Source organism: Amblyraja radiata, chromosome 6 (genome assembly GCF_010909765.2).
Source record: "Amblyraja radiata isolate CabotCenter1 chromosome 6, sAmbRad1.1.pri, whole genome shotgun sequence".
In the NCBI taxonomy this organism is placed as follows: Eukaryota; Metazoa; Chordata; class Chondrichthyes; order Rajiformes; family Rajidae; genus Amblyraja; species Amblyraja radiata.
Window position 1 is genome coordinate 85,009,670 of NC_045961.1, and position 22,339 is coordinate 85,032,008.

The 22,339-nt window shown below is 43.3% G+C and overlaps 1 protein-coding gene across 1 annotated transcript in view; it reads left to right on the plus strand.

Moving 5' to 3' along the window:
- The window catches only part of clybl (citramalyl-CoA lyase), a 139,078-nt gene that overhangs the window by 2,577 nt on the left and 114,162 nt on the right, over positions 1-22,339 (plus strand). Inside the window, exon 2 of the mRNA XM_033023087.1 lies at positions 2,371-2,442. Within this exon, the coding sequence (XP_032878978.1) occupies positions 2,371-2,442 (72 nt within the window). The remainder of the gene's footprint in view (positions 1-2,370; positions 2,443-22,339) is intronic.

Sequence of the window (22,339 nt, forward strand, 5' to 3'; positions counted from 1 at the left end):
CAATACTGGGTTCTTGATTATCCTAGAATTTAGTACCTCCATCATTGGCTATGTTTCTGGTTCTAGATTTTTTCCCCTTTAAGATGCAAAAACCTACATTTGGACTAAAGTTTCATCACCTCCTATTCCTTCCTGTGGCAGTGTCAATTTTTGTTTGATAAAACTCCCATGAAATGCCTTCGGATGTTTTATAACCTAATAGAACTACATAATCACATGTTTCTGAGGGTCAATATTATTTATATATGTTCAATTCTGATTACCACATGATTATGCATTCCTGATGTTAACCGATTATTCAAACTGATTATTAGCCATCATATGAAGGAAGGAATAGGTGAACTTTCGAGTCAAGACCTATTTCAACCTCATTCTTTTTCTCCAGAGATGCTGCCTGACCCTCTGAGTTACTCCAGCTTTTTGTGTCTATCTTTGGTTTAAACCAGCAGCTGCAGATCCTTCCTATGTAGGAAGGAACTGCAGATGCTGATTTACACCAAAGATAGACACAAAATGCCTGAGTAACTCAGCGGGACAGGCAGACGAAGAAGGGTCTTGACCTGAAACATCACCCATTCCTTCTCTTCAGAGATAATGCTGAGTTACTCCAGCATTTTGTGTCTTATCTATTAACCTTCATAGGCTGATTTCTGTTATTACATCTGCAGCAGTAGAAAAGATATGGTAAATATCAATAATCGGCATCCAATTGTCCGAGAATCCTGATGGTCTGGCACCTGGCTCATTAGCCTGCAATGTGAGCCCACAGTTTAGTGGAATATGGAGTGCTGCTGGAGCCGGGTTTGGAATCATTAGTATGGCTAGATTTATGGCTGAATCTGGAGTGCTTGTATATTTCCTGTTTCCTTTAAATTCAACGGATTCACTGGAAAATGTATTACACCACAGTTCAACATGTGAATAGAACATAGAACACATTGGCACAGCGGTAGAGTTTGTGCTTTACAGCGCCAGAGACCTGGGTTTGATCCTGTGTACAGGTGCTGTACAGACTCTGCCTGCACAGAGTTTGTACGTTCTCCCTGTGACCATGTGGGTTTTCTTCCGGTGCTCTGGTTTCCTCCCACATTCCAAAGTTATGCAGGTTTGTTGTTTAATTGGCTTTGGTAAAAATTATAAATTGTCCCAAGTGTGTAGGATAGTGCTCGTGTACAGGTGGTGATCGCTGGTCGGTGTGGACATGGTGGGCCGAAGGGCTGTTTCCGCACTGTATCTCGAAAGTCTAAACAGTACAGGACCTGTCCCACGAGCATGCGACTCCATGCGGCAAGCGCGACCTAAAGGGCCTGTCCCACGAGCATGCGACTCCATGCGGCAAGCGCGACCTAACGTGGTCGCTTGAGCCGTACGGCCTCGCGGGGCCAGTCCCACTTCGATCGCCGGAGCCGTATGGAGTTGTGCGGAGCTGGTCCCGACATCGCGCGGGGCTCCGAAAAACTGACCGTGTTCAAAAATTCCGCGCGGCCTGCCCGCCCGCAGCCGCCTCGACGCCGTACGCACCGCCTCGACGGGCGTGCGCAGCGTCTTGACGCCGTACGCAGCGTCTTGATGCTGCGCACGTCCGTCGGACTTCGCTCGAACTTCATGTCACTCACTCGACCTTCGCGCAGCCACCGCTTCCGATTTGGTCGCGTTTGCCGCATGCAGGTCGCATGCTCGTGAGACAGGCCCTTACAGCACAAGATCCTTCAGCCTGCAATGTCTGTGGCGAACAGGATGCCAAGCTAAACAAATCTCCTCTTCCTGCATTACCTACATATTCATGTGCCTATTTGCAAAAACAAGTGATGTAAAAGTGCGTTTGTGTTTATTAAGAGTAACATCCAATAATCCAATAATTATTGAAGTTTACAGTAAATGCGGAGAGGTAAAAATAAATTAATGATTTTTTGCTGTTAGTTTGAGTTCTGTAATTACAGTTTATGATATTGTTGGAGTTGTATATTCCAATTTCCTTCTTTGTAATACCTGAAGTGTCTATTACCATTATTACTTGATACTTCTAATTGGAAGTGCATTTTTAATTGTCTTCCATTTTGAATGTTTTAAATTATACTTTCTTCAGACCCACCTGATGGTAGAGAAATCCAATTTGCCCAAACCCCTTCCTTGTTTTTCTAGTCCTGCAAATTGTATTTACATCTCTAATTCATTCTCTTTTGATATTTATTCATTATTGACTACCTCATGATGGATTTTAATTGGCCTAAATAGCCTTTGGCTGATGGCTCTCACATTGTAAGAATGCAAACATTTGGTTGCTTTCTCACATTGGGTAGTCTTCATTCAAGATGGTGACTGTTAAATACTATCCAACAGCTAGAATTAATGTTGTGACTTTATCTACAGGTACTTCGGGAACATGGCAAGGTTTTTTCTGCAAGACCATCCCCTCAGAATAGTTGACAGAAGAGTGTATTTGTGAGTACATTTTCAAAATTGAGCATTATTGAGAAGTAGACTGGCATGTTGTTGCAGGTTTTACAAGGTTATAACAAGTCTGGAGATGCATCCAAAGCAGCTGGTAAGAATCCTGTGTTTTTGTCATAGACTGATGCAGAACAGAAGGAGGACATTTAGCACATAATGCCTGTCTAGGATTTTAAGAAAGAGCCTTCCATTCACTCCGAATGCCCTGATCTTTTCCATTAGCCTGGGTGGTTATTTTTCCTTTCAAATATTTATCACTGACAATGTATTCAGTTCCCCAGCCACCCCTGACATTGTTGCCATATTTCTAATGTTATTGAACTTCCATCTCAAGTTTGCTCCCAATATTTTTTTGATCCTTCTCTTTGCTTGTGCTACGGTTTTGTGTGATCTTGCTCATGTTTTGGGTGGCAGAAGAGTGTTTCCGGCAGGCAATGCAACAGAATTGACTGTAGTCAAATTCAACCCTGTCCTTTTGTTGTAGGAAGGAACTGCAGATGCTGGTTTAAACTGAAGATAGACACAAAATGCTGGAGTAACTCAGCAAGACAGGCAGCATCTCTGGATAGAAGGAATGGGTGACATTTCGGGTCAAGACCCTTCAGACTGAATTAGGGGAGAGGGAGATACAGAGATAAGGAAAAGTAAGGTGTAAAAATGAGACAAAGGGGATGGTGATCAAGGAAACTGTAAAATAGATCATTGTTAGCAAGGAGAAGGTAACAAAGCATAGATAAAATGTAAACAAGGACAGTCAGACTAGTCGGAGAACTGGGAAGTGGGGAGGGATGATCAGTTATGATCATATTGAATGGCGGTGCAGGCTCGAAGGGCCGAATGGCCTACTCTTGCACCTATTTTCTATGTTTCTATGAGAGAGTGGGAAGGCAAAGATTACTTGAAGTTAGAGAACTCAATATTCATACCGCTGGGGTGTAAGCTGCCCAAGCGAAATATGAGGTGTTGTTCCTCCATTTTGGAGGAATCAACCATGTCCTTGTTGGTTAAAGGCCTCTGATTCATTGGGGCTATGCCTTGAGTTTACAGTAGGGTAGTAGTTACATTGCTGGCCTCATATCCAGAGATAAACACAAAAAGCTGGAGTAACTCAGAAAGACAGGCAGCATCTCTGGAGAGAAGGAATGGGTGACATTTCGGGTCGAGACACTTTTTCAGACTCATATCCAGAGTACTGGTCTATTAGTTCATAGACGTGAGAGTAAATCAGCTGTGGCATTTAGAGAATTTAAATTCAAGTATTTTACATAAATCTGAAATTAAAGCTTCTTTCAATAACAGTATGTATAAAAAATCATTTTTAACTGATGTCCTTCAGAGGCTGAAATCTACTATCTGTACCCAGCAGCAGCAGTATGTCTTTACAGTGATCAAAGTGACCAACTCTAAACAGTTATTTGAATTGGCTCAGCAAGCTACTTGGTTTAGAGAGCAATAAGGAACATAATTGTCAGTCTTACCAGTGACATCCTAATTTTCATAATTCAATAAAAACACATGTATGGTTGATGCGAGCATTTGGCACTGATTTTTTATTTTGTACCTTGATAAGAATATAACATAAGCAATGGGTGCAGAGTAGGCCATTCAACCCTTCAAGCTTCTACTACATTTAATAAGATCATGGCTGATTTAAATTTGCCCTCGACTTCACATGGTTGTCTGTTTCCCATAGCTCCAGACTCCACCAGACAGCATTTTGTCTCTCCAAACCTTAACTATATTCAAAGGTCCAGTGCATAGTGGCATGCAGCAGTTAGTGCTGCTCGGACACGGCTCCAACAACCCTGGTTTAATTCTGATCACATGTGCTGTCTGCGAGGAGTTTGCACATCCTGTGTCATAGTGTGGGTTTCTCTCGGTGGTCCAATTTCCACCCACATCCCATTGGTATGCTGTAGTAAGGTTAATTGGCTACCATACATTATCAATACTGTAGGTGGGTGGTAGGTGAATAATTGAGAAATAATAATTTACGGAGAAACAAGTGAGGAAGTGAGACTGATGGGAATACTCTTGAGAGCCTGAATAGATTTGATGGAGCAGATGGCTTCCTTCTGAGTTTAGGAAATGTTAGAAAGATATAAAACAAATGAGCTTCCGCTGCTCTGAAGAAAGAGAATTCCAAAGGCTCACAGTCCTCTAGGCGGAAAACAAAATCCTCCTCAGTTCTGTCTCCTCGTTCTGCAAAACTGCACCCTGAATTTTAGATTTCTTTGTGAAAGGTATGATCTCTCAGCATCTACCCTATCTCACCCCCCTCAGAATCTTGTACATTTCAGGCATCAGAAATAAGATATTCTTTATGTTCTTTCCTTTGAGACAAGATAGTTTGTTATTACTACAGTCTCTTGTTTCTTTGGAAAACCCACATGTGGTTTTATTCTGCTAAATGCTGAATTTGGACAATGCGTTGCAAAACTCCACAATGCAAAATTGCAGACATTATTAGCACACCGTTAGTTGAAATTAGGTGAATTCTAGCTGGGATTTCTTTAAATTGATTTTTTTTTAATCTTTAATTGCCAGATTTATGAATGATTAATTTGGTATTATCTTAACAACATTAATATATGTAAATGCATAAATTGGCAAACAATTTGCAGCAAACTTGTGAGAGGTTGAATTATCTAATTAAAAGTCCCCCCAGGAATTTCTGCATGTTCTTTTTCATTGTACCGCTGCTGTCAAATTCATTTCACTTGCACTTATGTGCAATGTGACAAATAAAACTGATTGATTGATGATATAAGTGATGTTGTAACTTTTATCTGAAATTATCACTTGATGGGATAATTTCTATGTAAAATTATATGTAATAGCATTATATACACCTATGTTTATTAGTGAGAGTGATTTCTGCTGCCTTACCAAGAATGCAAGTTTAAGGAGCCTTAGAACTCATGTGCTGTATGGAACAAGTTAACATCCATACAGCAGAAAACAACTCTGTTCCACAACATTTGTTTTATAGATTCTTCTGGGTTCTGTCTTATTTTCTGTAAAAACAATGCCAATTTGTCAAGCAAATTCAAAACACTTTGGCTGCTGGAAATCCAAAATGAAAACAGAAATAGCTGGAAACACTCAGTGAGCCAGGCGGTATCCGTGGAGAGTGAGAAACAGTGAATGCCATATCCGGGACCTTTATTAGAACCAGAATGCATTAAGCCAGGAAAAGGGTAGGTTGGACTTAGCAGGAAGGGAGCTGTTAAGGAAAAGAACAATCCTTAACAATAATATTGCAGATCAAGAATATGGTGATGGATAGGTGGAAATGTATAAGTTTGAGCTTGGTTTTCTTTTGATTCTGTTCCTCTCCTATCTCCACAGTACATACATACACCCTGTATGTAGCTCTGTTAGTCCTCATGTTTTGGCCATGCGCCCATTCATTCTGTGTGTACTTTGACCTGTGTCCCAATAGACTGTTTGTTAAGAAGCGGTATTTATGACTTGTTCTGCACCCACACCCCTGTTTCTGGAAGGTTCTTTCTATGGAGATCAGGAAATAGGAGCCTCTTTAATCTAAGTGTGCAGAAGCTCAGTCCTATCTCTGCTGAAGCCAAACAGAAAAGTTTGAGCCCTTTATTTGTTTGTCGAGAACTACACAGTTGCTAGCTTTTGGATGGATGTATAAGCATGTCCTTAATGTTATGGGATAAATGTGCATGCGGGTCCATAACCTCACTTCACACATTTTACTAAAATGTAATGTTTTGGGATTCCTATTTCACCCAATCCTCACATCCTTTCCCCTTCCTATACTTCTTCCACATTGCCTTCCTTCCTGTCTGTGGACAGACAAGGCCAATCATGATATCAGCTTGCTAAACTATTGGAAAACAGTTGTTGATGCTGTTGAAGTAAGTGAGCATTACTAATGATACCAAGGATACAGGACTTGTAAAGGTTCGAGATGTGGGCCTGTTTTACATAGAACAGGACATAGTTCAGGAGAGATTTAATAGAAGAGTTCAAAGTCATTGTGTTTCCCATTGGGTTATGTGGACTAATGGATCCCTGTGGCATTAAGGTCAGGAATCAGAGGGCATTAGTTTAATTGGTTCCAAATGAAACAAAGGCTTAGCTATTTTATTTTTTTATCCAGACAGTTATTGTGATCAAGAACATGCCTCCTGAAGGTGTGAAAGAAGCAGATAGAATCTGTCTAAAGGTATTGGACATGTCCTCAATGTAGATAAAACCTGCACAGCGAAAGGGCTTGCTGGGTGGAGTGTCACAGGCAAGTGGTTGGAATGGCCACTTTCTGTATTATGTAATACTAAGTAAAAATTACAAAGGTGAAGGGTTATGAAAGTTCATTGCTCATTGGTTTTATGAAGCTGTTGAAAATTATAAAGACATTTTGATTCCCCATTCCCCATTCTTTCCTTCTCTCCTGAAGGTGCTGTCTCCTGCTGGAATACAACTTTGCTGCCACCAACTGGCAGGAAGTCTCAAATACATCTCCTAGACTCTACTCTGCATGTTTGAACTAGACAGTGAGTGTTGGATGTTTACCTAAACGCTACTGTAGCTGCGTTCAATCCTGTTCTCCCACGCATAGAACAGTACAGCACAGGAAAAGGCCCTTAGGCCCAATGTTTGTGTCAAACATGGTGCCAAGACCAATTCCTATCTGCCTGCACATAATTCACATCACTCCATTATATCAATGGTTTGGATGAGAATGTACAAGGCATGATTAGTAAGTTGCAGATTACACTAAAGTGGGTGGGTGGGAGCTACCCTTTTTTTGAAATAGTGACTCCTGGTTTTACAGTGCCCTCCGTAATGTTTGGGACAAAGACCCATCATTTATTTATTCGCCTCTGTACTCCACAATTTGAGATTTGTAATAGAAAAAAAATCACATGTGGTTAAAGTGCTCATTGTCAGATTTTAATAAAGGCCATTTTTATACATTTTGGTTTCACGATGTAGAAATCACAGCTGTGTTTATACAAAGTTCCCCATTACAAGGCACCATAATGTTTTGGACACCTGGCTTCGCAGGTGTTTGTAATTGCTCAGGTATGTTTAATTGCCTCCTTAATGCAGGTATAAGAGAGCTCTCAGCACCTCGTCTTTCCTCCAGTCTTTACATCACCTTTGGAAACTTTTATTACTGTTTATCAACATGAGGACCAAAGTTGTGCCAATGAAAGTCAACGAAGCCATTATGAGACTGAGAAACATGAATAAAAATGTTAGAGACATCAGCCAAACCTTACGCTTACCAAAATCAGTTGTTTCGAACATCATTAAATTAAATTTATTTATTTATATAGCACATTTTTAGTCAACTTGCATTGACCCCAAAGTGCTTCACATAATTACATTCACACACACAGGCAAAGGTGGGTGAAGTGTCTTGCCCAAGGACACACACAGGCAAAGGTGGGTGAAGTGTCTTGCCCAAGGACACAACGACAGTATGCACTCCAAGCGGGATTCGAACCAGCTACCTTCCGGTTGCCAGCCGAACACTTAGCCCATAGTGCCATCTGTCGTCCTTAAGAAGAAAAGAGCACTGGTGAGCTTACGAATCGCAAAGGGACTGGCAAGCCCAGGAAGACATCCACAGCTGATGACAGAAGAATTCTCTCTATAATAAAGAAAAATCCCCAAACACCTGTCCTACAGATCAGAAACACTCTTCAGGAGTAAGGCGTGGATTTGTCAATGACCACTGTCCGCAGAAGACTTCATGAACAGAAATACATAGGCTACACTGCAAGATGCAAACCACTGGTTAGCTGCAAAAATAAGATGGCCAGGTTACAGTTTGCCAAGAAGTACTTAAAAGAGCAACCACAGTTCTGGAAAAAGGTCTTGTGGACAGATGAGATGAAGAGTAACTTATATCAGAGTGATGGCAAGAACAAAGTATGGAGGAGAGAAGGAACTGCGCAGGATCCAAAGCATACCACCTCATCTGTGAAACACGGTGGTGGGGGTGTTATGGCCTAGGCATGTATGGCTGCTGAAGGTACTGGCTTACTTATCTTTATTGATGATACAACTGCTGATGGTAGTAGCATAATGAATTCTGAAGTGTATAGACACATCCTATCGCTCAAGTTCAAACAAATTCCTCAAAACTCATTGACCGGAGGTTCATTCTACAGCAAGCCAATGATCCCAAACATACCGTTAAAACAACAATGGTGTTTCAAAGCTAAAGAATGGTATATTCCTGAGTGGCCAAGTCAATCACCCGATTTGAACTCAATTGAGCATGTCTTTTATATGCTGAATAGAAAACTGAAGGTGACTAGCCCCCAAAACAAGCATAAGCTAAAGATGGCTGCAATACAGGCCTGGCAGAGCATCACCAGAGAAGACACCCAGCAACTGGTGATGTCCATGAATCGCAGACTTCAAGCAGTCATTGCATGCAATTTGCTAAACATTACTACTTTCATTTACATGACATTGCTGTCCCAAACATTCTGGTGCCCTGAAATGGGGGGACTATGTATAAACACTGCTCTAAATGGTGAAACCAAAATGTATAAGAATGGTCTTTATTAAAATCTGACAATGTGCACTTTAACCACATGTGATTTTTTTCTATTACAAATCTCAAATTGTCGAGTACAGAGGCAAATAAATAAATGAGGGTCTTTGTCCCAAACATTATGGAGGGCACTGTATATTCTCCCTGAAGAGGAAATATCTGAATTTCTCATCACCTTCACCACCCTACAACAGTTTGAGATTCCAAGCACAGGATGAAAGGATTTGTCCTCATATCCCCTCAAATCCTCCTATCCTTTACCTTAAACCTAAGATCTCTAATTTTAGATATGTCTACTTTGGACAAAAATGTTCGTTATCTACTCCATCTATGCCCCTTGTGCAACAAGTCTAGTTTGTCCAACCTTTCTCAACAAGACAAATTCATCCCAGTCCAGGCATTAATATTAAATCTTGCCTGGTCTGCTTCCAATGTAGTAACATATTTTCTTAAGTAAGACCAGTACCATACACAATATTCCAGATGTGGTCTCACCAATAGCCTATAAAATTGAACCATTATCTTTCTACTTTTGTATTCAATTCCCTGAGCAATAAATGAAAACATTCCATTTGTTTTCCTAACGACTTGCTGGAGTGGCATTCCAGCCTTTTATAAATCATGCACTCGGATATTCAACATCCACATAGGCAAGATGTTGAATCTGGAACTTGTGGCCAAATCTCACAGCTGATCTATCAAGGAGCCTTAGAGTCCACGATGTATAATTTAAACAGAGAGACTTTTTGTGTGTGCTTAAGTTTGAACTTAAGCATCTCTCAGAACATGGCACTGTCAGTGAAGTACCATTGAGGTGGAATTATTGTTATGGAGGAAAAAGTACAGCTCTATTTTGTTCAAAGCAGCTTCTACAATCAGCAAAGTTATCAGATGATCCCTTTTAGAAAAGTTAAGTGAGGGATAAATATTTACCATGCTTACTGCACCTCTTTGAAATACTGCTTTGGGATTATTTTCTTTCAACCTGGGAGAGGAGGAAGTCTTCAATTAATGCCTCATGTTAAAGACTGCACTTCTTAGAAATATGCAGCATGGAAACAGGTAATTCGGCCCACCATGTCCACTCCAACCAGTGGGAATCACTTCTTCCAGCACTTGGCCTGTAGCCTTCGATCCTGAAGTGATTCAAATGCTCATCTGGAAACTTAATAGACTTTGTCAGTGGCTCTTCTTCCCCCACTCTCTCAGGCAGTGTTTTCCAGGTACATGCTACTCTCTGGGTGAAGAAGTCCCTCTGATACTGCAGCTCTCTTTCGGTTCTGCACGGAAGTGTCAGCCTTATGATTGTGCTCAGTCTTGCAATTCAAGCATCTGGCAAACTACTGAAGCAAAACTGGTGGGAAGAATTGGTGAAATAAAAGAGGATATTCAAACAAGAATGCTGAGTTTTGAGCTCATCAGCATTGGAAGAGTTAAATCCATGGGTGCATGATTTTTTTGAAAAGTTGTGATTTAGCCATCAATTTTCCTTGTACTGTACACTGTTAAGTCATATACATCTGTACTTAATTTATAAAAGAAGTTAATGAGAAACTTCAAACAATTTAAATGTCAATTACAAAGAAAGCGTGGTTTGAAAATTCCAGTAATCTGTCCATATTGAGCATCAAACCATGTTCCCAGGTGTATATAATTCATGGCAGATGACATTCCAAAGACCCAATTACAGAGGTTCTGCTAATCTTCAACACAGGATTGAGTGCAGGAGCACACTGAGCATCTGTCATGCCATGTTGTGGCTGCATTGAGACATGTGCTCGAAGATATTACTGTACATAAAGTTTATGTCACATTAATAATGAAGTTGAGCTTCAAACCTATTAGTACTTTGGACAGATGGGAAATGTGAACTTTCCCATGCTACTGTAGTTCTGCAGCAATAATACAAACAAATAATCATCTGGATTATAAAAGAAACTAAGAATTTAGGTTTTTACAGATTTTATTCTTGGTTTGTCGTACATGGGTGTTTGTGATTTTTGTAGCGTCTTAAGGTGCTTTGAAACTGGCAAAATAGAGTGGAGTGATGTAGACAAGTATGATGCATGTTCCGTCAAACCATGCATTGTGAAAGGTACATTTCCTTTTTCTGCAAAGCCTGAATGTCTTTTTGCTTTCTAGTGTGGGCTGCACTGTGTCAGGGACACCAACAAGCCAAAGATTAAGTAATATCCCAAAGAAAAAGAGATTGACTGCAAGGATGAAGTCGACAAGTGATGAAAGTAGCCCTGAGGTTGCCAATTAAAAAGGCAAGGCCTGGAACTGATAAGTTAATGGGCAGTTTCCCCTTTTTTTGGCCAGCAAAGCTTTAAAGTACAGGTTATAAAAATCAGAAGTGTAACCTATTTCCTACAACATATCCAATTAAGCCAAATCACTTAGACTCTTACAGACTTTGTCTTTCTTCTTTCTTAGTTTGGGTTAACTGATAGAGTGCTGAATTTCTAGAATCATCATCAGGATAACTCAGTTAGTAAAACATGGACCTGTATGCTTTATTTATTTCAAATTCAGGAAATAGAAATTTCAAGCTCCTTTTACATAGGTCAACTTGTAATTATACAGCAGTCAATTAAAATTTGATTTCATCACAGAAGCTGCTCCGTTTTGATGCATAAGATAAATAAAGCACTTTGGACAAAAGAGAGTTGCTGCATTTATGAATTTTAACTTTGCTGAGCTAATCCTTCAAGAAAATATTGTTTTTATTGTTCATGCATCACCAACAATTGGAAACTTAGAGCCAGTACTTTTGATAAGTACGGATTAAGGATTTGTGGAATGTAGTATTTCAGTTCTTTGGTTGCAATGTTTCCTTTATTGTTGAATTATTTCTTGGAATTTAATTCAAGGCCCACTCTAGGGCAAAAAAACAATGTCTCTGTTTGAAGATCAGTAATGGAGTTCCCTTCAATGTTTATGACCCCTTCACCATTACCACTGGAATTGATTATCTGATCAGCATCTTGTTGTTCTTTGTGGGATCCTGCTGTGCATGAATTGGCAACTGTGCCCTATGTTGATAATAATGACAACCCTCTAAAAACTGCTTTGGCTGTGAAGTACTTTGTGACGTCCAGAACAAGTGTAAGTGCAACTTATCTTGTTTGCATGTTTACAGTTTAGAAAGTCATACCTTTAGGTTAGTGGCTTTTCCTTATACCAATCGTGTACAATTTTGTACAAAGTGGAAGCTCAAATTGTCATTTAAACATTCAATATATTAACTTCACCCATTAAATATTGACAAACCAAAAATCCAGCGTATCTTTCATTAATAAATAAATAACTTTGTAGAGTATTTTTTTGATTTTGACTCTTATTAGTTCTTTTAATGTCATGCTCTAAGTTAGTTTTTATATGCAAGATTTTCATGTCAGGATTCTCGAACCTGATCTCAAAATTGATATTATTGAATTTGCCAATCTATTCATATTTCTATGGCTCAGAGACCTGACAATGTAGCTTGTGAAAGCCTAAGCAAATTTATTTCTCTTTGTGCTTTCTTTCTTGATTAATTGTTTATTCAGTTTGAATTACATGAGGATGGATATTTGGAATGATGGGCCCTCAGTAAAAAGCAAAGATCATAGAGCGTTGGTAAAAAGTACCCCATTGACAAGGGCGCGGGAACTGTGAAGTGATTGTAAGTGCTGTCAAACGAAGCTGGCATTATGATAAATGGCTTTCAGCACCCACACTATAAAATAGCCCCTGCTCCTCTGTCTATTGGTTGGTGGAATTTTATTGGGTGTTAGTTGTGCCTCGGATTACATTCACAATGCTGAGTCAGAAGATCATGAGGTTCAAATCCTACTCTAAAGACTAGTTCACAAAAAATGGAGCTGATGCTGCGATGCAAAGGGCATCTTCAGAAACATAAAATCAAGGCTTCGCCTGCTTTCTCAGATGGGTGGAAGAGATCCCATGCAAGTAATTCAAAGAAAATAATGGATTTCTCCCGATTGCCCTGGTTAATATTTATCCCTCTACTGACATCACTAAAAATGGATTATCCTGTTCTACCCTTTGTGGGGTCCACTGTGCAAATTAGTTGCCCTGTTTTCCACATTTACAACAGTGACTACATTTCAAAAACTCCTTGTTGGTTGTAAAGTGCACTGCGAGATCCTCAAAATCACTAGAAAGTGTTTGTCTTTCTTAATTATATAGGCCTGTGTATCCAGATTGGTAGAGCCTTTGTAAAGTTGTGTTCGGGATAACACTTTTAATTAAGACTTACATAGAACCGTCAGCACAGGAACAGGCTCTTCGACACACAATATTTGTGCAGGACATGATGCCAAGTTAAACTGATCTCATCTGCCTGTGCATGGTCCCTTTCCCTCTATTCCCTGCACTTCCATATGACTATCTAAAAGCCTCTTCACTATCGTATCTGTCTCCCCTATAATGCATGACAATGCATTCCAGGCCCCCCATTATCCTCTGTGTAAAAAATAATTGCCTGCATATATCCATTACCCTTCTCCCCCTCTCACCTCATAGCTATGCTCTCTAGTGTTGGACATTCCCACCATTGAAAATATTAGTATTGTCTGATTTAACTTTGATTAGCATATGGAGTATTGTGTGCAGTTTTGATCTCCTAATTTGAGGAAGTACATTCTTGCTATTGAGGGAAGGCAGCGTAGGTTCATCAGGTTAATTACCGGGATGGCGGGACTGACATATTATGAAAGAATGGATCGACTGGGCTTTTTTTCACTGGAATTTAGGATGAGAGAGGATCTTATAGAACCATAAATAAATAAAATTCTTAAGTGATTGGACAGACTAGATGCAGGAAAAATGTTCCCGATGTTGGAAGAGTCCAGAAACAGGGATCATGGTTTAAAAATAAGGGGTAGGTCATTTAGGACTGAGATGAGGAAAAGCAGGAAAGGGGTATTGATTCTGGATGATCAGCCATAATCATATTGAATGGTCCTTCAGCCCAAGATGGCGGCGCTGCCTTAGCAGCTGCGGCTTGCCTGCAGTCCGTCTGTTCTTTTTTTTTGTTGTTCTTTTGTCCTGTTTTAGTTAATTTTGTTTTATTAGGTTGTGTACGTGTGTGGGTGGGTGGGAGAAACATGTTTTTGGTCTCTTCCTTCGGGGGAAATGCGACTTTTCTTGTCGTATTCCCCGTCTCCGCCGAGGCCTAATGGCGGAGCTGGCGGCATCGGGGCTTTGGCGGCTTCGACCACCCCGGGCCGCAGAGTTTGAACCGGCCCGATCGCGGCGCTTGGATTCAGCCGCGGGACTGACATTACTTACCATCGCCCGGTGGGGTCACAACATCCGAAGCCTGGATCGCCTCGGCGCAGAGGGAGAACAAGGAGGGAAGAGACAAAGACTTTAAGACTTTTGCCTTCCATCACAGTGAGGAGGTGCCTGGTGAACTCACTGTGGCATTACATATACCTTACAGGAGGTTTGAGTAACTTTAGTCATCTGAGTTAGATCTGGAATTGTAGTTGAAGTTGAGATATTCAGTTACAGGAGGTAAGATAGCATTAGAAAACTGGGAGTTTGGTTCGGAGAAAAAGTGAGGAAAGATGAGGGGATTTGTATTATAATGTGGCGGCACTGGTTGATGGTCCATGCACTGTACATAACCTTCGGCTCTTGGGGGGGGTCACGTGTCCCGGTTGATGAGAGGTAGGCGTCACGGTTTGGTCACGGGTGCCGCTGGGGAGTACTAAAGGTTAATAGCGCGTGCACAGTGTTGGTGAGTGAGGAGAATTAGCGTAGAATAAAGAACCAGTATTTCGGACAAACATCATGTCTGCCTCGTTCTTTAACGGACAACTCCACGTCTGCTACATTTGGTGACCCCGACGTCCAGAATAGATTTTATGGAAGAAAATGCGCCGCGCCAAAACCCATCTCTTCGCCGCTGCCGACAACCAGACCCAACTCAGCGCCGTCGCCCTGAAGCTGCCGACCTGGACCATCCAGCCATAGGTATGGCTCCGGCAGGCCGAATCAGAATTCTACGTTCGCAGGGTAACCAACGATGAGACCCACTACTGTTATGTGGTCGGTGCGCTCGACCAAGAAACGGCCGGGCGAATCATCCCCTTCCTGCAGGATCCAGCAGCGACCGAAAAATATGGCGGCCTTAAGGCGTTGCTCCATGCCTTCGGCCTCAGTCGGATGAAGCGAACGGCCCGCATTTACAACATGGGCGGGCTCGGCAACCGTAAACCATCGGCCCTAATGAGCGAGATGCTCTCGCTCATGGATGGCCACCGCCACTGCATGCTTTTTGAATATGCCTACCTGCAACAGCTTCCAGACGACATCCGGCCACTCCTTGCAGGGGTAAGTTTTAAAAAACCCCAGGCTCTAGCGGAGCATGCCGACGAGCTGTGGCTGTCCAGACGGCAGGAAGTGGGCCAGCAGGATGGGGTGTCCATAGTGCCCAGGAAGGCGCAGAGACCTAGAACCACGCCCACCAGGGGCTCCATGGAACATCTGGAGCCTGCCCTTAAACGGGAAGTCATTAAAGGGAAAATCCTTAAAGGGGTATTGGTGCTTTTACCACCAGTGTTGGGGCTCTGCGGCTCGCCAATGCCGCCCACCCTGTGCGTTTCCTGGAAACGCTGCGGCCGGCCGCCGGTAATCACCGCAGCGGTCGGCAAAGTTCATCGCCTTTCGGCCTGGAACCGGGCGTTCGTGCCGAAGATTTTTGGTTGATACGGGAACCAAGGTCAGCATGGTGCCTCCGTCCGGGATAAACACACGTGCCGGTAAGCGGGGGCCCTTGTTGACTGCTGTGAATGGCAGCCCCATACGGACGTATGGGGTCCGCACCATATCTGTGATATTTGGCAGACGTGACCTAGCCACTGTTGGGTGCAGATTTTCTCCGGGCGCAATCTCTGTAGGTGGATGTGAGGGGACAGCGCCTTGTCCACGCTTCTACGCTCGACGCAATCTCCTTGCGCCCTGCTGCGTTTTCTGTGCCAATTCGTTACCCGGTGGCGGTGGTGGACAATACGCACAAATTTTGGCAGAGTACCCAGCTATCCTGAGCCCTCAGTTCGACCTAATCAACCCGAAACATGGGTCCAGCATCACATTCTGATTTTGGGACCACTGCTTCATACCCTTGCCCCCAACCAACACCGGCTTGCAAAGGCGGAGTTCCAAAAGATGGAAGCAATGGGAATTGTTTGGCGATCAAACATGGGCCTACCCTTTGCACATGGTGGCCAAGGTCTTGCAGCGACTACTGACGCCTGAATGACGCTACGATTGCAGACTGGTACCCCATCCCTCACATTCAGCACTTCTCTGCCCATCTGGCTGAATTCTCTGCCCATCTGGCTAAATTCTTCTCCAAAATCGACCTGGTCCGGGGGTACAATCAGATCCCCGTGCGACCGGAGGATGTGCCCAAAACGGCTATCATCACCCCCTTCGGGCTTTTCGAATTTGTGCGTATGCCCTTCGGCCTTAAGAACGCCGCACAGGCATTCCAATGCCTGATGGACACTATGGGTCGGGGGCTGGATTTTATCTTCATTTATCTGGATGACATACTGGTGGCGAGTCATTTGCGACAGGAACATTGCATCCACCTCCGGTTGTTGTGCCAGCGCCTGAGCGAGTTCGGGTTGGTATTAAATCCAGATAAGTGCCAGTTCGGCCTTTGGGCCATCGGGTGATGCAGCACGGTGCGGTGCCTCTACCAGACAGGGTAGATGCCATTCATCAGTTTCCACGGCCTTCCACAGTGCGGGGCTTGCAGGAATTTGGCGGAATTATACAGTTCTACCACCGATTTGTGCCGGCGGCGGCGAGAATACTGTGGCTGCTATTTCAACTGTTGTCGGGCAAGCGGCAGGACGTGCAGTGGACCGACGTTGCCGTGGCAGATTTCAAGGGGGCGAAAGAGGCATTGGCTCGGGCGACGATGCTGGTACATCCGCGGGTCGACGCCCCTACAGCTTTAACTGTGGATGCCTTGGACTCTGCGGTTGGTGGTGTATTGGAACAGTTTGTAGATGGTCACTGGTGGCCTCTCGCTTTTTTCAGCCGCCAACTCAACCTGGCAGAGAATAAATACAGCACCGAGAACTGCTCACTTTATACCTGGCGGTGAGGCATTTCCGTTATTACCTGGAGGGCTGAAACTTGGTAGCGTTTACTGACTATAAGCCCCTCACTTTCGCCTTTGACAAGGTGGCTGTCTCTTGGTCCGCTCGGCAGCAGCGCCACCTCACCGCTATTTCCGATTCCACGACAGACATCCGCCACATCTCTGGGAAAAATAACCTGGTCGCGGACGCCTTGTCCCGCCCGGCTGTTAAGGCCGTTCTCGACCCGTTCCCAGGAATCGATTACTCCGCTTTGGCGGCGGCACAGCTAGCGGACAAGGAGATGAGGGCGTACCGAACTGCCATCACAGGGCTGGTGCTGGAGGCCTTTGAGTTCTGCTGGCATCACGGTCCTGTGTGACATCTCCACGGGGCAGCCGTGGCCTATTGTTCCGGCGGCCTGGCGTCATCGGGTTTTCGACGCCATTCATGGTTTGGCCCACCCATCCATCCATCCGGACAATGGTGGCATTGGTTGCTGCTAGATTCATATGGCACAGGTTTCGGAAGCAGGTTGGTCATTGGGCCCGGAAGTGCATTCCCTGTCAAACATCGAAGGTTCATCGGCATGTCCGGGCGCCAGTTCAAGACTTTGCGCCGACGTTTCGACCACGTCCACGTGGATGTCATGGGGCTGCTGCCTCCGTCCCGCGGAATTTCAGTTGCTCAGGGTGGTAGACCGTTTCACCCGGTGGCCGGAGGCTATCCCGCTTGTCGACACCTCGACCACGTCATGCGCGTGTGCCCTGGTGGCCTATTGGGTTGCCCATATCGGGGTACCGCTGGACATCTCGTCTGACAGGGGTGCCCAATTCACGTCGGAGCTGTGGTCAGCAATGGCTCGCCTGTTGGGGGATCAGCTCCACCACTCGACGGCCTATCACCCCCAGTCGAATGGGTTGGTGGAACGTCCCAACGTCTCGGCATGGTGTCGCTCCATCTCACATGCCGCTGGCTCTTGCGGACTGTCAGTATGTCTTCCTCTGCCGCGACGCCCACAGGTCGCCCTTGCAGCGCCCTTCCGAAGGTCCTTTTCGGGTGCTATGGCACGGGCCACGACTTGTGAATTGGACATGGGGGATCGGGGGGGAGACCGTGATTGTGGCTCGTTTGAAGCCAGCCGATTTGGACCTGAGCGAGCCAGTCCAGGTGGCCAAGCCTCGCCATCGAGGGCGTCCGCCATCGAGGGTCCCACCTAGATTGTCCTTACCAGAAAATAAACCTTTGCTTGGCGACGTACGTATGAGGTCCGGCCGCCTTTTTCGGTTGCCGGTCCGTTTTTGTGCCTCTAGTTCTGGGGAGGGTAATGTGGCAGCACTGGGTAATGGGCCACGCATTGTACATAACCTTCGGCTCTTGGGGGGGGGGGGGAGATCACGTGTCCCGGTGACGAGAGGTAGGGGTCACGGTTTGGTCACGGGTGTCCCTGGGGAGTATTTAAGGGTTAATCGCGCGCGCACAGTGTTGGTGAGTGAGGAGAATTAGTGTAGAATAAAGAACCAATATTTCGGACAAACTTCGTGTCTGCCTCGTTCTTTAACGGACAACTCCGCGTCCGCTACAATGCATTGTGCTGCAGTGCAATGCCTGAAACAGCAGCGGAAGAAAATATACAGACATTTGCAGGGGTAAAATGAAGGGAGGCAGACTGTTTAGCTTTCTCTTTCAAAACAATTGTTGCAGGTATAGAGGGCCAAATAATCTCCTTTTGTGTGCTTTTATTTTGTAAGTTGTAACTGCAAATAAGTAGCAAGAGGTTTGGACTCTGTATGCTAAATTACACAAATGTGTTTTTTTTAATGCAGAAATGCAATGATGAAATTAATCCTGATGCAGGGTCTTGGCCTGAAATGTTGACAATTCCATTCCCCCATAGATGTTGTTCGACTTGCTGAGCTCTTCCACAGTTGGATTTTTACTCCAGCTTCCATCATTGGATCAAGGAAATCGTAAAAATTGTAAAGAGCCATGGTTTTCAAGGGAAATTGGACACTTGGTTCGGAAAAAGAGGGAGATCTCCAATAGTTATAGGCAGCATGGAGTAAATGAGGTGCTTGAGGAGTATAAAGAATGTAAAAAGAATCTTAAGAAAGAAATTAGAAAAGCTAAAAGAAGATATGAGGTTGCTTTGGCAAGTAAGGTAAAAGTAAATCCGAAGGGTTTCTACCGCTATATTAATAGCAAAGGGATAACGAGGGATAAAATTGGTCCATTAGAGAGTCAGAGTGGCCAACTATCTGCAGAGCCAAAAGAGATGGGGGAGATATTGAACAGTTTCTTTTCTTCGGTATTCACCAAGGAGAAGGATATTGAATTATGTGAGGTAAGGGAAACAAGTAGAGTAGCTATGGAAACTATGAGGATCAAAGAAGAGGAAGTACTGACACTTTTGAGAAATATAAAAGTGGATAAGTCTCCAGGTCCGGACAGGATATTCCCTAGGACATTGAGGGAAGTTAGTGTAGAAATAGCAGGGGCTATGGCAGAAATATTTCAAATGTCATTAGAAACGGGAATAGTGCCGGAGGATTGGCGTACTGCGCATGTTGTTCCATTGTTTAAAAAGGGGTCTAAGAGTAAACCTAGCAATTATAGACCTGTTAGTTTGACGTCAGTGGTGGGCAAATTAATGGAAAGAATACTTAGAGATAATATATATAAGCATCTGGATAAACAGGGTCTGATTAGGAACAGTCAACATGGATTTGTGCCTGGAAGGTCATGTTTAACTAATCTTCTTGAATTTTTTGAAGATGTTACTCGGGAAATTGATGAGGGTAAAGCAGTGGATGTTGTGTATATGGACTTCAGTAAGGCCTTTGACAAGGTTCCTCATGGAAGGTTGGTTAAGAAGGTTCAATGGTTGGGTATTAATGGTGGAGTAGCAAGTTGGATTCAACAGTGGCTGAATGGGAGATGCCAGAGAGTAATGGTGGATGGTTGTTTGTCAGGTTGGAGGCCAGTGACGAGTGGGGTGCCACAGGGATCTGTGTTGGGTCCACTGTTGTTTGTCATGTACATCAATGATCTGGACGATGGTGTGGTAAATTGGATTAGTAAGTATGCAGATGATACTAAGATAGGTGGGGTTGCGGGTAATGAAGTAGAGTTTCAAAGTCTACAGAGAGATTTATGCCAGTTGGAAGAGTGGGCTGAAAGATGGCAGATGGAGTTTAATGCTGATAAGTGTGAGGTGCTACATCTTGGCAGGACAAATCAAAATAGGACGTACATGGTAAATGGTAGGGAATTGAAGAATGTAGGTGAACAGAGGGATCTGGGAATAACTGTGCACAGTTCCATGAAAGTGGAATCTCATGTAGATAGGGTGGTAAAGAAAGCTTTTGGTGTGCTGGCCTTTATAAATCAGAGCATTGAGTATAGAAGTTGGGATGTAATGTTAAAATTGTACAAGGCATTGGTGAGGCCAATTCTGGAGTATGGTGTACAATTTTGGTCGCCTAATTATAGGAAGGATGTCAACAAAATAGAGAGAGTACAGAGGAGATTTACTAGAATGTTGCCTGGGTTTCAGCAACTAAGTTACAGAGAAAGGTTGAACAAGTTAGGGCTTTATTCTTTGGAGCACAGAAGGTTAAGGGGGGACTTGATAGAGGTTTTTAAAATGATGAGAGGGATAGACAGAGTTGACGTGGAAAAGCTTTTCCCACTGAGAGTAGGGAAGATTCAAACAAGGGGACATGACTTGAGAATTAAGGGACTGAAGTTTAGGGGTAACATGAGGGGGAACTTCTTTACTCAGAGAGTGGTAGCTGTGTGGAATGAGCTTCCAGTGAAGGTGGTGGAGGCAGGTTCGTTTTTATCATTTAAAAATAAATTGGATAGTTATATGGATGGGAAAGGAATGGAGGGTTATGGTCTGAGCGCAGGTATATGGGACTAGGGGAGATTATGTGTTCGGCACGGACTAGAGGGGTCGAGATGGCCTGTTTCCGTGCTGTAATTGTTATATGGTTTATATGGTTTATATTATTGCAATTATATGAAAATATACCTTTGATTTTTTTTTTTAAATAGTGGTTTCCCATCTGATATGTGACCATCTGGAGTCAGGGATAGAGGTGGAAACCGTACACAAATTTTAATAATATTGAGATAATTTATTTAGAAATTTCACAAAAAAATATATGTATATATTTTACATGTTAACTGCAAACTATCATCCTATATACTTAAAACTCTGATCTTGAATGTGTGTGTGTGTATAATCACATCTCCTCGAAAAAATGACGTTCCAACTGTAAAATGTTTACATATTCCTGTATAGTTTTATCCCGTGGATTCCCAAATTGCCTCATCTGAAAGATTCATGCATTATTTCTCAAGTTATTAATCAAAATGTTCAAAAATTTCAAATAACTTAGAAAATGAAACCGCTGGCTTTGGCTGATGACGTTATGACGTCACAATGGCTGCACGTTGTGTTGACGCACGGCGAGTCACTTCGTCCGACCACGCCACTCGCAAGACCTTTGAAAAAAACCCTGCTGTCTTCTTGCTCGAGCTGTGAGCGACCCCCCCCCCCCCCCGACCACTAACCCCGTTCTCGGGCCATGAAGCAGGGCCGTCCGCACAAAAGACGGCGCAAATCGGAAACCCCAGCTACAAAAGGAAGCGGACACCCGGAAACATTAGCTCCAAAAGGTAGCAAGCTCCTCTCTCCCTGTCTCACTAATGTGAGCACTAATAACAAAAGATCATTGGTATCTAATCCTTGTCCTTGCATAACTTGCATTGACGTAGTACCTTTAATTAGTTAGATGTTCCAAGAGATTTCTCAACTGTTCGCAAAGAAAAGGTTCGCAAAGAAAAGAAAAGAAAAGGTGATTATTTTACTGTTCTTTTTGCAATCCATGTTCTCGGGGTATCTAAATCTAAATTTTATTAGTTATTATGTTATGACATCGGATGGACGCTGCATACCAAATCTCGTTGCGCTTATGTGCAATGACAATAAAATATATTATTATTATTATTATTATTATTATTATTAGTGAACTCCAAGAGAGGAGGGTGATTGAGAGGTTTAGGTCGGAATTTTGCGGCTTTGGGTCTAGACAGCTGCCAATGGTGGAATGATTAGACGTTCTCGTGCTGGATTGGATAGGGATAGATGAGGCATTGAGAGAGGGAGGATAATTTGCTGCCAAGGATAGACAGGGATGCGCTGTAGGTCAGTGTAGGTCAGTGAACG